At 39.7% G+C, this 16,210-nt stretch overlaps 1 protein-coding gene across 1 annotated transcript; it reads left to right on the top strand.

Annotated features, from left to right (window-relative positions):
• The first annotated feature begins 585 nt into the window (after nucleotides 1-585).
• Nucleotides 586-14,096, top strand: slc9a6a (solute carrier family 9 member A6a). Its single transcript, XM_070837445.1, has 16 exons — nucleotides 586-966; nucleotides 2,127-2,326; nucleotides 3,441-3,518; nucleotides 3,697-3,773; nucleotides 4,001-4,113; nucleotides 4,494-4,599; nucleotides 6,276-6,417; nucleotides 6,855-6,960; nucleotides 7,245-7,333; nucleotides 7,716-7,829; nucleotides 8,072-8,183; nucleotides 8,407-8,560; nucleotides 8,933-8,963; nucleotides 9,059-9,144; nucleotides 9,783-9,888; nucleotides 10,138-14,096. Exons 1-16 carry the CDS (start codon nucleotides 675-677, stop codon nucleotides 10,408-10,410), a joined length of 2,079 nt encoding a protein of 692 aa, XP_070693546.1. The 5' UTR covers nucleotides 586-674; the 3' UTR covers nucleotides 10,411-14,096.
• Nucleotides 14,097-16,210: the final 2,114 nt, after the last annotated feature.

The following is a 16,210-nucleotide window of genomic DNA, read 5'->3' as shown; positions in this document are numbered from 1 at the left end:
GATTATCAAATATCACCAATTTAGAAAAATATAAAACATGTAGTTAGCTGTTTTGGCATAGTTATACTATATGCATTGACAGCAAAACAAACCCATCATTACAAAAAACGATATTGGCAAAATACGAATTGTATTGTACTGTATTGTATATTCATCGTATTTTTTTTCTCCAAAAAAATATTTTATTTTATTTTGTTTTGTTGACAATTCAATTGTAAATTCGCACAAAAGCCACGTCGGTCAAAATAACAGAAACAGATAAACTATACAGCTATTCATTTCACTTCCTGTTCAGATTGGTGAAAATTGGATATTTCATAATAAGAGCCCGCAATTAGAACTGCTATCATTAGCTATGTAATTACTCTGTGAAAAACGACCAAATCTATATCTACGTTCATTTACAAGTCGTATCAATTCAACACAATATGTGACGCTAAGATTTACCAGCAAGAGTTGATTTAAACCAGCAACATCCCGCCATGGTGCTTTTACGTTGAAATAAAATGGTACACTTTCTGGAAAAAGAAAAAAAGTTTTCACTTCCGGGTTTTCGATTCCTCTGTTGCTGTCGTCTTTCTGCTGTCTACTCCCCCTTGTTCGTGAGTAATATTTGCACAAAGTTCGCTGTTTTCTACGACGACATTGCAGCATTTGGCCGCCGACCAGCCGACATGGTGTTTAAAGTGACTGTCAACAGTGCCTGGAGGGCAACGAGGACGATGTGGCTGCTCGTGCTGGTGAGCCTGTCTGTGTGCATCTGTGTTTGCCGAGCATCCTCACCTCAGGACGACAGTGCCATGGAGAACATCGTTACAGAGAAAAAGGCTGAGGAGAGCCACAGGCAGGACAGCGCAGACCTGCTCATCTTCATCATGCTCCTCACCCTCACCATCCTGACCATCTGGTTGTTCAAACACCGGCGGTTCAGGTTTCTGCACGAAACTGGACTGGCGATGATTTATGGTGAGATGCTCCAGCGTGACAGACAGGCGGCATCAGTGACATTACTGTCATTTGGTACTTCAAAACGAACGCATGTTAATATCAGGCTTCATTCATGCTAACAACGGCAGTACATTACTAATCTGTAGCTGTATTACTGAGCATAAACACACCTTGTCTGCACCCTCATCGGTCTATAAAACTACACCCAAGCTGCTAAGTATTTGTGGCCCCAATGCAGCATGAAAAAACACAGCCCCAAGTTTCACTTCTCTATATTGTGGTCAGGTAAGGCCAGGGATAATAGTGCTTGAAATACATGTAATTTCGATTTGTGATTCACTCAGACACCAACATCCTCCTACACCTGATGGGACTAACACTCACTGGGTGTCACTGCTCTTTGTTCCATCTTATAACTGGCGTCATATGGTGGCTTTTCACGTCATCAGCACAGCCATAGTCCACCCACAAAGATGACTTTTAACTTTTGTAGCCTGATATTTCACAGCAGACATTTTGAATTGTCACAGTAGGAAAACCATAGCTGTTCTTAAAAACAATCTCAGCTCCAGATATAGTACATGTTGGCTTACTGGAGTACCTGCAGTGGGCTGTATGCTTTTCCTGCTGATAAGTCAAAATGTCTGCAATGTGTGCAAACTCTGCTTGACTAACACGTAAGCATAAGTAGATTTGTTTCAGCTGTTAAGGTGTCAGCTTACATGTTATCATTTTGATAAGTATGTGTTTGGTGTAGTGGTGTAATTTCCTGCACAACTTTGCTCAACTTCCCCCTGATGAATCGGCTGATCAGCCAGCAACGGCAATTCAAAACACCAATGTGACCTTTTAGAACCATCATCTGAACACATTCTGTTCCTGATTTGTGCGGTACATATTTGTACCGGCAATTCTCAACTGGATAAGCTGAGCTCATGTTGTTAAGTCTGGCTTTGGGTGACTGAGAATTTTACTTTTTCTCAATTTCTCTTCCAAAATCCCTTCCTAGATGAACATTTGATGGCCCTTTGCAACTCTAGGCAGCCCCAGAATCACAACCACCCCACATGCACTCCTTTAGTGATCTCTCTTCATCTAATTTGGCCTCCGTGTTGCAGCAACATAAATCAACTCTTGTGTCTTATCTGTCTTGCCTCTTTTTCTGCCTCTTTTCCCAGGCGTGCTTGTTGGCGTGGTCTTGCGCTATGGCATCCACGTTCCTCGGGACATCAGCAACGTCACGATGAACTGCCAGGTTAACACCAGCCCCGCTACTGTGCTGGTTAACATCAGCGGTAAATTCTACGAGTACACGCTGAAGGGAGAGATCAGTGCCAACGAGGTGAACGATGTGCAAGATAATGAGATGCTGAGAAAGGTACAGACCATCAAGTTATTATTGTTGTTGTTGTTAGAAATCTGGTGTTTGACCACAAGAAGTTGTATTGTGCCATCTTTTAAATACATTTAATGAATGAATTGTGATGTTTCTATACATCTGTTTTATAGGTTTGATATGTTTTTTTACTGTTCATGTTGCTGCTGTATAATATAGAGCTAAATCGTTCAGTTGTTGCATTGATTACTCAATTGACACAAAAGCACATACTTTGCAACTGCTATTCTTTTTACTTATATGATAGTTTACTGAAAATATTGTTATTTGAAGGTGTTACCTTGGGCCGTGGGATAATTATGATCTACAGTTTTCATCTCAATGGAAGTTGCATTATTAGTATTACTTGGTGTTGTATCTTTATGCACCATGAATTCTCCAGTCCCACATCGAATATGTCTTTTATTTAAAGAAACTGTATTTATTTATAGAGCTGGATAAAGAACCTCTACAGTAAGGGTTCAAAATGTTGTGAAAGGCTTATTACTTTTGGTGGCGGTAGCAGGAGGCTGCTCTCTCAGAGATTTACATATAAAAAGGTTGCAGACACATTTTGTTGAAAGACAGAGGACAGATACCCTGAGGGTCGGTTGAACTTTTTGGAGCCGTCACCTTGCCGTGGTCATGTGCGGGTGAAAACTGCACTTGGGAAAAAAAAAAAGCAATATATACACAAAGCGCCACAGGGCTTTTTCCAAGTTGTTTTTCACCATCAGATATAATCTTTTCTGAATTAAACCTAATTTGTGACATAACAAAACAACATACGGACAACTTCATATATATAAATATAGCACTAGTCTAGATTTACTATTGGCTGTAATGTGTGGCTCTGCCTGTGTATAGAAGCTGTCCTCATTTCCCACATTGTCATTTTATTGTGATAATAACATTTTGATAATTGTCCTGGAAGCTTCTTCATGCCGTCCCAGATGTGTCATTTATAATTAATGAATTAATTAATTAATTTGAGCCACCCAATCACGCAACAGCCTAGAAGTATCCATTTAAACAACACTGTTTTTTTCCTTCATTTCATTCCCAATTCTAGTGATTCAGAGCTGTGACATGATTCTGTTTTTTGTGTGTGACTCAGGTGACCTTTGACCCTGAAGTATTCTTCAATATTCTCCTACCACCTATCATCTTCCATGCTGGCTACAGCTTGAAAAGGGTACAGTAGCATTTCAGATACTCTCTCAGTGCCTGAAAACTAAGTGTTAATCATTTACAAAGTGAACACTTTTAGTATGTTTCGCTGCTGATGAAATAATGTTCTCAATGCTAAAATCCATTTATGATTATTGTCATTGTGTGGATGATTGTTGACGTGTGTGTGTTTTGTCTTTCAGAGACACTTTTTCCGTAACATGGGATCCATCCTGGCTTATGCCTTTCTAGGGACAGTAATTTCTTGTTTTGTCATCGGGTAAGAATATTAATTTGCTGGAAAAAAAACCAAAGAAACCCAACACCAAGAAAATAAACCACAGTTCAATATAGCGGTTTTACATTGTTGCCACAATAAGCACAAAAGACATTGTATGCCAGAGCAGTATTCATATATGTCAATTACTGTGGTGTTGTGCTCATAATACCAATAAAGTCAGTGTGGTTTATGATGATCTGCAAAACCACCTGCTGTTCCTCCGTCAGGCTCCTGATGTACGGCTGTGTGATGCTAATGAAGCAGGTGGGACAGCTGGCTGGAGACTTCTTCTTCACCGACTGTCTGTTCTTTGGAGCCATCGTCTCTGCCACAGACCCTGGTGCGTACGCTTGTTCTCAGTTTTCAAAGTCTTTCCTGCTCACAGACTACACTAATTATAAACTGGATTCACTTTTGTCTCTTACTCTGCTCAAAGCTTTCAGGGTTGCAAACAGGACACAGATTTATCAAAGTTGCACACAGTATACTAAGAATAACTGAGGTCATGCTTGATTCACATCAGAAAAATGTCTGTTACAATTACTGAGTTCTTGAGTGTAGTTTTGGATGTTAATCATTAACATATACTTAACAGTATTAGTATAAAGTATTGAATTTAACCGCAGCTCTTGACTCCCACTTCCATTTTGCTCATTATTTGGGTCATTTGTGAAATGGAGGAATACCAAAGGAATTATGTGTGCTTCTCTTTGTTCACAGTGACGGTGCTGGCCATCTTCAACGAGCTGCAGGTAGACGTAGATCTGTATGCTTTGCTGTTCGGGGAAAGTGTTCTCAACGACGCGGTGGCTGTGGTTCTGTCCTCGTAAGTCATCTGTCGTCTTGACATCACACTCGAACCATGAGTCCGCATCTGTTCCAAACCACCCTGAATGCGCACAGAGTTGCTAAGTCACTGGTCTATTGGGAGTAATGGCGGAAGTGCAAGTCATGCGTTATGTATTGATCGGCCAGTGACCTTTTGTCTAACCTAATATTGGCCTCTCACAAAGGCCGTGCTAAACATGAGGTGGTCCCTAAACTAACGCTCAGTTTTTCTCCTCCTCTACATCTGGCTGTCGTTATTTCCGCAGAATTTCAAATTATAATAGCAGGCACAGTGCACCGGCCGGTCCCTGTGGAGAGACTCTGGCCAGCCCATTGAACGGGTGTACTAAGTAGAGCATGGCATTGTGTGCCTTTGCTGTGCCTTGGGACAAACATGACAAATCACCAGCCATTTGTTTTTATACTCTGGCTTATTAAACTAGAGATGCTAAGTATTTCATTACTTATTCATTCATTTTTGCTTTTTTGGTAAACAGTTTTTCATGTTGTGAGTCAGCCAAGAGCTCACTCCTATTGAAGATACTGCATATACAAAAGCCAAGCACAGGGCAGGGTGCCAGGACTGCTTATAGACCAAATGTCTGGTGATTCGTTCTGTGAATATGGTGGTCTGTGAATGAAGAGGCTTCCAATACATTTTATCACAAAAGTACCTGACCAAACTATTTGAAAAATGATTTCTTATAATTGCTTTCTCTGACTGACAACTAACCTGTTAAATATTAAATAGCTCTGATGCGATTAAAATCCCTCTCATCCCAGACCCCAGGAAACGTGATTATTTTCAAAAGCTACTTGACCTAATTTTGATGAAATTTGGTCCTGTTCTTTCACGTATGACTTTATTGGGACAGTTCAGTGTTGACACTCAACTACCAGGTGACATAAAGTTCATGTGTAAAATGACAAACTTCATCTCGTTACATGAAATGATGCACTGGGCAACGAGTTTGTTGTGTAACTGCCCAATAAAACATTTATATCAGTAGTAGACGGAAAAGCTTTGTTGCCTCTTTTTGTTGCTTTACTGACAGTGTGTTTTCCTTCTTCGGCCACTGTTTGATGAAAACAAGTACCCTCTCTTCTTGTCTTCCTTATTATGATAGCAGCACCGTAACACTTGGTATTTTTTTTATTATCCATTATTCCACCCCCTCAAAAATAATCTTGATCTCAATGGAAACAAACCTGCATATATGCAGTCTAAAGGATGCTTTACATATCTGTACATATTTTCACATCGCAGTATGACTTCAGTAGACTTCTAAACGGGCCACATCACAAGTTGAGTATCAACCCTGAACTATCCAAATAGAGTCTGAGACTCTTGTTCCAACCTTCTGACCTCTACATTACTCTGCGTTTCTCCCCCAGTTTACATGAGTGAAAGTTGCTGTGAAAGACGACTCTTTAGCAGCAGAGTCCCACTATAGTGATGGATTGTGTCATTATTGACAAATATATGCCAATAAGGAGACAATTTCCAGTACAAGTTGGGAAGTTGTGTCATATTACTGAACACAACTGGCTACTACATTTTCTGTATGCAGGTTTCAGTGTAAGCTTAATCATGTTCAAAGATATACAGATATATTGTATGTACACTTTGGACACATAGTTGCCAATAAATGGTCATATTTTGTGTTTCATCAGGTCTATAGTAGCGTACCAGCCAGAAGGAGACAACAGTCACACCTTTGAGGTCATGGCGATGCTGAAGTCTTTTGGGGTTTTCCTCGGAGTTTTCAGCGGCTCCTTTGCTCTGGGAGTGGCAACTGGAGTCGTCACTGCTCTCATACCTTTTCTGTCATTTAAGTGTTTCTAAAACTTTGTTTATAGGACTGAATACAAGTACCAAATCCATCCACTGGATGTTGTTTGCAAAGCAAAAGCACAGCTAAATGTTAAATAAAATCATAATTATTTGCTCACGTTTAATATTCAAGTGTTACTGTGATAAATTACTACAGTACAAAAATTATCTTGAGCAATTTAATTAATATCAAGTGGTGCAACCATTAAATGAGTAGATAATGGAGCTTGTTTACAAAGAGTCAATTCAAGACAGTCCTTGAAAACCATCACACAAACAATGAAATGCTCTTACCACAGTGCCAGATTTTTTCAACAAAAGAAGTTTTCTTTGTAATGACTGAATAACTGAAAATATGTTTCATATGAATTCATTTATCTGTGAGTTTCTTGTTGGACTCCTTGACTGTTTGTCTGTACGTGACAAAGTTCACAAAGCTGAGGGATTTCCAGCTGTTGGAGACGGCTCTGTTCTTCCTCATGTCATGGAGCACATTCCTGCTGGCTGAGGCCTGTGGCTTTACAGGTAACACACACACGTACACGCACGTGCACGAGAGCGAGGAAACACAAATGTTGCTTTCGGCTCCTCTGTCCTTCACTCCTTTATCTCTCTCTTGTTCTTGCTCGGAGGAGCTAAGACAGAAGGAAAGGACACGAGTGAGGGAAGCGAGGAGACAAGTTAGCATAATGAAAAGCACCCAGTACACAATTTAAGTTTCCTTTGAGGATGAAAATGTCACCATTATGTTATTGTTAGTAATCAGTGTGTATTGATCCCTTATGCATGTGCGTCCTGGTGTGTTGCAGGTGTGGTTGCAGTGCTGTTCTGTGGAATCACTCAGGCCCACTACACCTACAACAACCTATCCCCTGACTCCCAGGACAGGACCAAACAGGTCAGACCTGGACTACAACCACACCACTGCTTATTCTGTTCGTTTTCAATATGCTTTAGGTGTTGAGTTGATTTAATACATTTAGAACTTTGTGAAAATGTTACAGATTGAGTATATCTGTGACTTTGTCAAACAGCCTAAGCTAGAAATATTTAAAAAATGAAAATGTCAGACAACTAATAAAAGCGTGAGTCAGTTTACAAGCTTTAGAAATGCACCATAGTCATTTGTATGGTGGCAAAGTATCACATATCTCAGTATGTTGATATTTATTGTTTAATATTCTGACTCAGTGACGCATCAGGCCACCTTCACTGATCAGGAACTGATGGAATAAATCGTGCCACCATCTAAAGCAGCTAATGTTTCTTTTGTGTTGCAGCTGTTTGAACTGCTCAATTTCCTGGCAGAGAACTTCATTTTCTCCTACATGGGTCTGACGCTGTTCACCTTCCAGAACCACGTCTTTAATCCAATGTTCATCGTTGGAGCTTTTGTATCTTTTGCATATGAAACTGCCTGTTTGCAGACGCAGACTGATAACCCTCTGTTTGAAGTCATGTGTTGGTATCAGCATAAAAATATGGAACTGCAGCTAATTTCAGTACTTTTCAGTTACTACTTCAGAAAGTTCTTACAGTATTGCAGTGACCTACCAAGGAGCAAATGCTAATTGATTCAAAGGGGCAGTAAATAAGCTTGTCTTGTCGTCCTCTCCTTAACGTCGTTCCCACCCAGCTGTCTGTGTTCCTTGGAAGAGCCGCCAACATCTACCCTCTCTCATTCCTTCTTAATCTGGGACGGCGCAACAAGATCAGATCCAATTTCCAGCACATGATGATGTTTGCGGGTTAGTGGCATTCAGATGAAGAAGACATCTATTGTGTATATTGTAACACTGTAAAAATCTTTGAATTAAGAATAAGACCTAGGAAGGAATTCAGGCTTTTAGGCCTCTGCACCCTTGGTATGTACTGGAACACTTTCTAGTGTCTACCAACACCGGCCTGTAAACAGAGATCACCTGATTTGTCTCACACAGGAATTTGTATACTTGTTTGTGTGCTTTGCAGGACTGAGAGGTGCGATGACTTTTGCCTTGTCCATCAGGGACACAGCGACCTACGCCCGTCAAATGATGTTTTCCACCACCCTGCTCGTGGTCTTCTTCACTGTTTGGGTTTGCGGAGGTGGCACCACCCAAATGCTGTCCTGCCAGCGCATACGGTACCCCTCTCCTCCACCTGTCAAATCCACAGTTAGCAGTTAGCGTCTGTTTTAACATTGGAGAGGTTTGACATGTCAGGGTATTTCAGATAATGTCAAAGAAATTTACTTTTTGTAAATGTTTTTTTGGAATTGATCAGTCCTTATGGCCGCCATGTTTAAATCATATGGTTCTCCTATCAGGTTAAAACTCCAGGAATCATTCATTTTAATCTTTGGCCCTGCTTTGGTGAATCCTTTAGACTTTTCATGTACAATACCTCCGCCTCCACCAGGAACTTGCTAAACGAGGGAAACCTGCTTTACAACACTGTTCTGCTCTGACTGTTTATAACTGCAGCTGATTTATATGTGTTTTTTCCCCTTTAACAGAGTGGGAGTAGACTCTGATCAAGATAACTCTGTAAGTGTGTCCCTTGTGAAATTCTCACTTTAATGTGACTGGCGTACAATGACTATAAGAAAAAACCTTTAATAACATTTTTTGTGTTTATGCAGATGAGTATCGCTGAAGGCTCAGAGAGAAGAAGCACCAAACAAGAAAGTGCCTGGCTTTTCAGAATTTGGTACACCTTCGACCACAAGTATCCTTTGGCAACAAATTAGTAGTTTGTCATAAACACAGAGAAAAAAACAACTTATTTTTTGTTTTTAATAGGTTGTTGTCATTTGTCTCACAACAGTGAGAGCTAGACACATAGATGGTCTGTCCCTAAAGTATACTGCACCACTGAGAAATTAAAAAAAGAAAAGAACCCCAGAAATGATAATTAAAAACAGTCAAGATCATCACACAGACACTAAACACCACAACAAACAGTAGTAGAATTCAGAACCTGAGTCAGCATTAAAACTTGCTAATGTAGTAGAAAAACTACAAAACCTTAGTAGGTTTGATAAAGGATAAATGAAGGCTAGCAGATGACTACTAGTGGCATGAAACATGTTCCAGCTGAGTGCTGACATACTGTGTTTCACAGTGTTAGACAGCAGAGGGAGCAACATGTATAGACTGAGGGACAAATTATCTCTTTTATTGGCTTTGCAGTAAGGTCATTCATTTTGATTATTTTTACCTTTGGTAAGAATAACTTCCTGATACATTTAGTTAGTATTAGCATTCACTCAGCACACTTTACAGGAATCTTTGTTTCTGTTTGTTGAGTCTTTCTTAGTTCTTGTCTTCTGTGGTGTATGTCCTTGACTTAAGCCCCCTCTCCAGCTACCTGAAGCCCATCCTGACTCACAGCGGCCCCCCTCTCACTGCCACGCTGCCTCCCTGCTGCGGCCCCCTCGCCCGCTTCCTCACCAGCCCTCAGGCCTATGAGGTCAGACACTGGCTCATACAGGAGCTATTTTTGGCAGAACTGTTATAAAGTTTTATCCCGTATAAACTGATGAGAAAAAAAGTATTTTGTTGAATAATTCAGTCAATAATTCAATAATTCAGTATAGGAAACTATAATAAGCATTAACCAGTGTTACAAACTTGTTATTGGTAAAAAGTGTCACAATTCTTTTGTTTCACTTTCTTCTGGTTTGTGTGAGTATCTGACATCCTTCTTCCCTCTCACCAGAATGAATGCCAGCTGAAAGACGACGACTCTGACCTCATTCTGACAGACGGTGATATCAACCTGACCTATGGGGACATCACAGTCAACACAGACGCCTCTGGTGCTCACACTAGTGGGGGTCCAGCCTTCGCTGGCATTGCCACCTCTGATGACTTGGACAGAGAGCTAACGTATGGAGATCATGAGCTGGTGATGAGGGGCACACGTCTGGTGCTGCCCATGGACGACTCAGAGCCTCCCTTTACAGATCCCCACCACCGCATGCGGATGTGAAGACAGTCCTCCATCGCAGACCCAGACAACCGTCCGACTCAAACTGACCCGAGCCATCAAGCAAGAGAGCAGTACCTGACACTCCGTCTTTCACTCTTCTCTTCACACTTTTTTCTCTTTTGCTCTCGCACCTTCATTCCACTTGCTATTTTTCCACACATTATCCCAGTTACATTTTCTGACATCCTCTTGTGGCAAATCACTGTCTCTACCTCATTCTCATTCTGCTTGTTTCCATACCTTTTTGGCATCTGCCATAAGTGTAATATAGTCTTATTTATTTGCAGGGTTTTTTGATATTCAATTGAAAGTCATTTTCTCTTAGTTTGGCTTAAAGTTGCGTGTCAGTCACCTTACTGTAGCATTGCACAGAGGTCTAGCAGCATGTGTTAGTGTGTAAATGCAAGTACCAACCACTAGCTAATTTGTCGATGTACAGTATATCACAAGAGTACTATAACTTTGATATGCATGCTGAGGATGCTTGTTGTTTTCTTTGTGTGGGAAGTTGAGGGCTTTTGTGTTTTGGGTCTGACCTTGAATGTTGCTGCCTTCTCTCTGTGCATCAGAGGCATGTTGACCCAGTGGACAACTTTACTGTACATTTTGTTACAATCAAGTGCCTGGGAATTGTAGTTTTAAGCCTGGCAGCCCATACTTGATCAGCTCTGGGAAGCAGAGCCAGTTCGGTATGAGAAGCCATGCAGTTTTAGTTTTCCTTTGTAAAAAAGAGAAAAATTACAAAAAACTAAACAGACACTCCATAAGGTAGCAATATATTCAGTGGGTGTTTGGGCTGTCAGAGTGTGCTATATCGCCTGTAAATAGTGTGTAACAATGTAATGCCACTGATGCAGTGTAACCTGGCAGTCAAAGTTGTGGATCTCTCCCAATGACCTTGGACTGTGACTTAGAGAGGGACTTTACACCTTATTTTAGAAGCTGATAGTTCTGCTGCTCACAGCAGAACGAAGGGCTGATGATCTGACGAGATCCAAATGAGTTCTTGCTGAGAAAGCTTTGTGCCATTTCTGTCCTGCATTTTGACATTTTGTGAAACTGAATGCAGACAACCTTAAAGTGTTTTGTATTCTTTTTGGAATGGAGCTTAATTCCTTTAAGCAGAATCATATTTGTCATACACATTTAGCTTTGTGCGTACATTTTCTATTACAATCTTGCATTGATGTCTAGACTTTTCTCATTAAATGAACTTGAAAAATGCTTAAAGATACATGAATTTGACACTAAAGAAACTAAAATAACTAAAATAACTTGGTACCACATTTTTGGTAGCACACAAGTGATTTTGTGAGTATAATTTTCCAAAATTGAATGTATGTGATTTTATTAGGGTAATTATGGAGACCAATGATTACTTTGACTATATTTTTGTATAATTGGTTAATTGTTAGGTCTACAAAGTTTCCAACAATAGTGAAAAATGCTCATGATAATTCCCCAGAGCTTTAGCTGACTTATTTAAATGTCATGTTTTGTCTTATCAACAGTTTACAACCCAAAGAGGATCACTGTAATCATGGAAGACCAAAAAAAACATATTTACACTTGAGAAGGTGGATGCAAGAAAAGTACTCCAATGATGAATTAGTTATCAAAATTACTATCAACAATTTATCAACTAATTGTTGCAGCCCTAGATTTTATACAATGAGGTCCACAAAACCAGTGAATAAGATAAGATATTCCTTTATTAGTCCCAAGGTGGGGAAATTCACAGCGTCACAGCAAGTAAGCAAAAGTAAAAGACCAGCAGAAATAGAACATCAAGAAAAACAATAAATAATAAACTAGTGGACAAAGATATACCCTAAAAAAGTATGTACAATTTAAATAAGGTTAAGTTTAAAAATAGGGACAATGTACACAGGGACGGGAACATTAAAAAAAGGGGGGGGATATGAGCAGATATTTAAGTTGGCACTGTGGCAGTTCATTATCATGAGGATTGCCAGAATAGAACAATAGTTGTTGATATGCTGGATATTTTTCTTTGCTGTACACAATAGGTTTCTTGAGGGTTAATGGTTTGATTGTTAAACAGGAGTTTATAGCAAAAAAAATGCATGCTATCAGAAAGGTATTTATGAATGGATGTGTTACATTTAACTTTTAGTGTTATTTCAGTGAAGGTATACAAACGGAACAGAGGGTTCAGTGATCTCCTGCGGCGGCAGAGTATAACAGCTGTTAATGTGGTTTTAACAGGAAGCGTTGACGGGACGTCTCCGCGGCGACGCTGTGTTGACGTGGACAGAAGCCAGAAAACACTCAAGAACATGGTGACTTAGTTGAACGCAATCGTTTTGTGGTTCGCCTTCGTGGTGAACAGAAGGGGGAGGAAAAAAAATTAGTTGTATGCAAAATGAATGCGAGGGGATGATGATAGGGTTAGAGAAAAGAAAGACAGAAATGGATGTTAACATAAAGAGAGCTGGATGAGGGAGGATGGTGTGTGTGTGTGTGTGTGTGTGTGTGTGTGTGTGTGTGTGTGTGTGTGTGTGTGTGTGTGTGTGTGTGTGTGTGTGTGTGTGTGTGTTCGTGTGTGTGTGTTCGTGTGATGGGGATGATACAGAGGTGGAAGGAAGAGCAAGCTTTTCCGTCCACAGTTATCTTCTGCTGTGCAGGAGCTTGGCAATTGAAAGTGTTCACAATTTTTTTTTTTTTTTTTTTTTATCAGGCATGCCTCTAGATGCCACATTATCCAGGAAATGATTCATTCTTTCCACCATACTTTCATTTGTGTCATCATTGATTCTTATTTTGTAGAAGGGAAACAATGAAGTGAAGAAAAGTAAAATAATTTGCACTCATCCACTGAGGATGTTTTATCGTTTTGCTATGATATTTGTTTTTGTTTGTTTGTTTTATCTAACAGCTGCTTTTATATTATTTACCTTGAGCAAAATGTATGTGACTTAAATGAATCTTTAATTAATGTTCTGTAGAAATTAAGTTTGTTCATGGATGTTACTTTGTAAAGAATGAATTCCACATTGCAGTGGCAGTCGAGATGGTTGAGTCCATCTTATCACTTTTCCATTCAGGTACGTTGTATGTATGTATGTATGTATGTATGTATGTATGTACGTGTGCAACAAATTGCTGTTTGGATGCTGTTGCCATTACTTCTACAGAGCATGAATAATTCGTTTTCAGCTGATGATGGAAAAAAACAATATATATATATAAGCAGAACTGTGTGCCACTGCTCTTCAACTGACACATTAAAAAAAAAAAAAGTGAAATCTGCAAAAGCTGATGTAGGTTTTGGTGTTTGCCTACTGCTCTGCCAGTATGTGTTCTCTCTCTGTTCTCTGAATGGTGACTTGTGATAGGCTTTGATTATTGGAAATCTTGTCTGAAGTAGCTGACCAAAGAGGCCTGCTGTGCTTTTTGTTTTCAGACAGTCCACTCTATCTTTATACTGCAAATTCTCTGTGTGCGTGTGTGTGTATGTTTTCATGCCTGCAAGTGTATATGGATGTGTATACTTGTGTGTGTGTGTGTGTGTATGTGAGAGAGAGAGAGAGAGAGAAAGGTAGATGTTGTGTTCTCTCTCTTTTCCTCTGTAATGCAGGTACTGACTGTTTACATCTGTGTAAATATACTCTCACCTGTTCATGTGCGTGCAATGGTCAATAAACAGAAGCCTGTGCTTTTGATTAAAGCCCTCGCTTTATTTGCCTTCTCATTTACCTTGTTTCCTTTTTTATTGGATGTGTAAGAATGACGAGCTCCAGAGATCATCCCATCCACAAGGGGTATGGAAGAAGATTAGCGCCAGAAATGATTTTATTTCAGTTGCATAAGTCGGAGGAGGGACTTTCACATTATACTAAGAGCTAAGTTTCTAATCTTCATAACTGTGAAATGTGGCAGCGGGATAAACTCAGCTTCATACTGGGGCTGGTTTAGCCTTCTCTAAAGCGGGGTTAACCTGTAATTCCCAATATGGAGGCACAGGTCCCAGCCAAGGGTCAAAAGATGATGAATCTGAAAGCTTGTAAGATGATTCGGAGTGACAGTAAAAAAACATCCAGTATTTCTATTTTTAAAAAACAGCTTATTATTAAGACTTTTCTCTTTGCTTTTTTTTTTATGAAACACTGGCTAGATTTTTCTCTCCAGGCCTCTAAAAGTTCAGTTAGAAGTGAAAGAAAAACACATTTTGTTGAACTGGTTACAGCCTGTAGACAATATGTAACCTGTTTCATTTTGCAAGCTTAAAAGGTTGGGGATCCCTAATGGGAAAAACTGGAGCTACAATTCAGCAAGTTTGAGTCTCTTATCTTCCCATTCCCAGAGTATAGACCGGAGAACTCTGGGATCTATTGTTTTCTGTTTTGACCTTGGATGTGTCAAATGTCTCTTCGTGTGATGTGAAGGCTAAATGACTCATCTCATGCTGTATTTAATGTGAGTAAAAAAAAATGTTTTCTTTCACAGTTTGATCAAACACTCCTTCAAACTGTGAGCTTACAAATCTTCATGTATTCATCCCCCAGGTTTTCTGCCACTTCTTGCTGCCAGTGATTAAATGAACCAAAGAACCCAAACAATAATCTTCCCACTCCCCTAAAAAATGTTGATATGACAAATTTCACTCATTTCTCCAAGATGAAGGAGCAGAGTTGTGTCAATATGAAAGCCACGCCCTGCACCAAGGCTGATGGTATTTTGTTCTGGCACGATTTGTGCCAAATATCAGGTAACATGTTCCTAATATGGGCACAACTCCCTCCAGTCTGCTCAAGAATGTCTGTATAGTGGAGTTACAGTCCAGGCAGGAAATAGTAGTTTTAAAGGGCCACTTAGCGTCAGCTTGAGCAGATATTTGTTTCTCAACTGAACTGTCTGTCTTCTAATTCAACCAGGTGCTTTTTCAACACTCAGGTTGTGTAATTGTATTAAATCAAAAAGCAAAAATGGTCTCACTCCCATGAATTACTTTACTTTAAAATAGACTCGTAATAACAGGTTAAGGTAGGTGTTTTATGCTGTGAACCTTCTTTTGCATTTGAATTCATCTATAAATACTGGACTCTTGTTTGTTTAGTGAAATGCTCCTTTCATTGAATGATAACCTGGCGTAGCTCTTGTGTGCACAGTAAAACATTCCCCACCAGATGTTCATGACAGAAGGACGTGCACAGACCGAACGTCTGGCTCTCATCAACATTGATCCAATGCAACAATAGTTTTCATGATATCAATTTTACCAATATTCAGCTAGGGGTTACCAATTTTTTATACTTATGTATGAGAAGAAGACATGTTTATTGGATGTTGTGGCACGGAAATAGAGCTGTAGTTCACATTTTAGACACCTTTAAATACAAAAGATATTACTTTATGAGCTATAAACCCCCTTCATGTCGTCATCCAGACTGTACAAACCAAGTCATCCCTGCTCTCACCTCTCTCTTAGTCTTAGATGTTGATCTTTGTGGATAGACACACGTTGGATGTAGTTCAAGCATTTATTCGATTTATTTAATTAGCTGTTTGGTCTCAATGACACTGTTGATATAAAAGGTGGCATCTGTGTTGTATAATGGGAACACCTTTTGGACTTTTCATCATCCATTTGCAATTGGAACAGATCAAGTTGGAGGGTTAAGTTTTCAGGCTGCATGTATTTACTGTGGGTTAAGAATGAGTCATCTTGATGCAATTCCTCTATTCATTACCAAAGAAGGAGACGAGTGAAGCCAATTTAAAAGTAGGACTAAAGTGTGTCTGCTCTTCCATCTTTTGTAAACTGCAGAGATGTTAA

The sequence above is a fragment of the Pempheris klunzingeri genome, chromosome 9 (assembly GCF_042242105.1).
Source record: "Pempheris klunzingeri isolate RE-2024b chromosome 9, fPemKlu1.hap1, whole genome shotgun sequence".
Taxonomy (NCBI): domain Eukaryota; kingdom Metazoa; phylum Chordata; class Actinopteri; order Acropomatiformes; family Pempheridae; genus Pempheris; species Pempheris klunzingeri.
This window is presented reverse-complemented; position numbering and strand designations above follow the sequence as displayed.

What these genes read in the sequence shown, in the direction of transcription:
- slc9a6a (XM_070837445.1), top strand. Translation starts at nt 675, where the DNA reads ATGGTGTTTAAAGTGACTGTCAACAGTGCCTGGAGGGCAACGAGGACG. An exon ending in CTGGCTACAGCTTGAAAAGG is followed by an intron (nt 3,519 to 3,696) that starts GTACAGTAGCAT and finishes TTTGTCTTTCAG; the next exon opens with AGACACTTTTTCCGTAACAT. An exon ending in CGTCTCTGCCACAGACCCTG is followed by an intron (nt 4,114 to 4,493) that starts GTGCGTACGCTT and finishes CTTTGTTCACAG; the next exon opens with TGACGGTGCTGGCCATCTTC.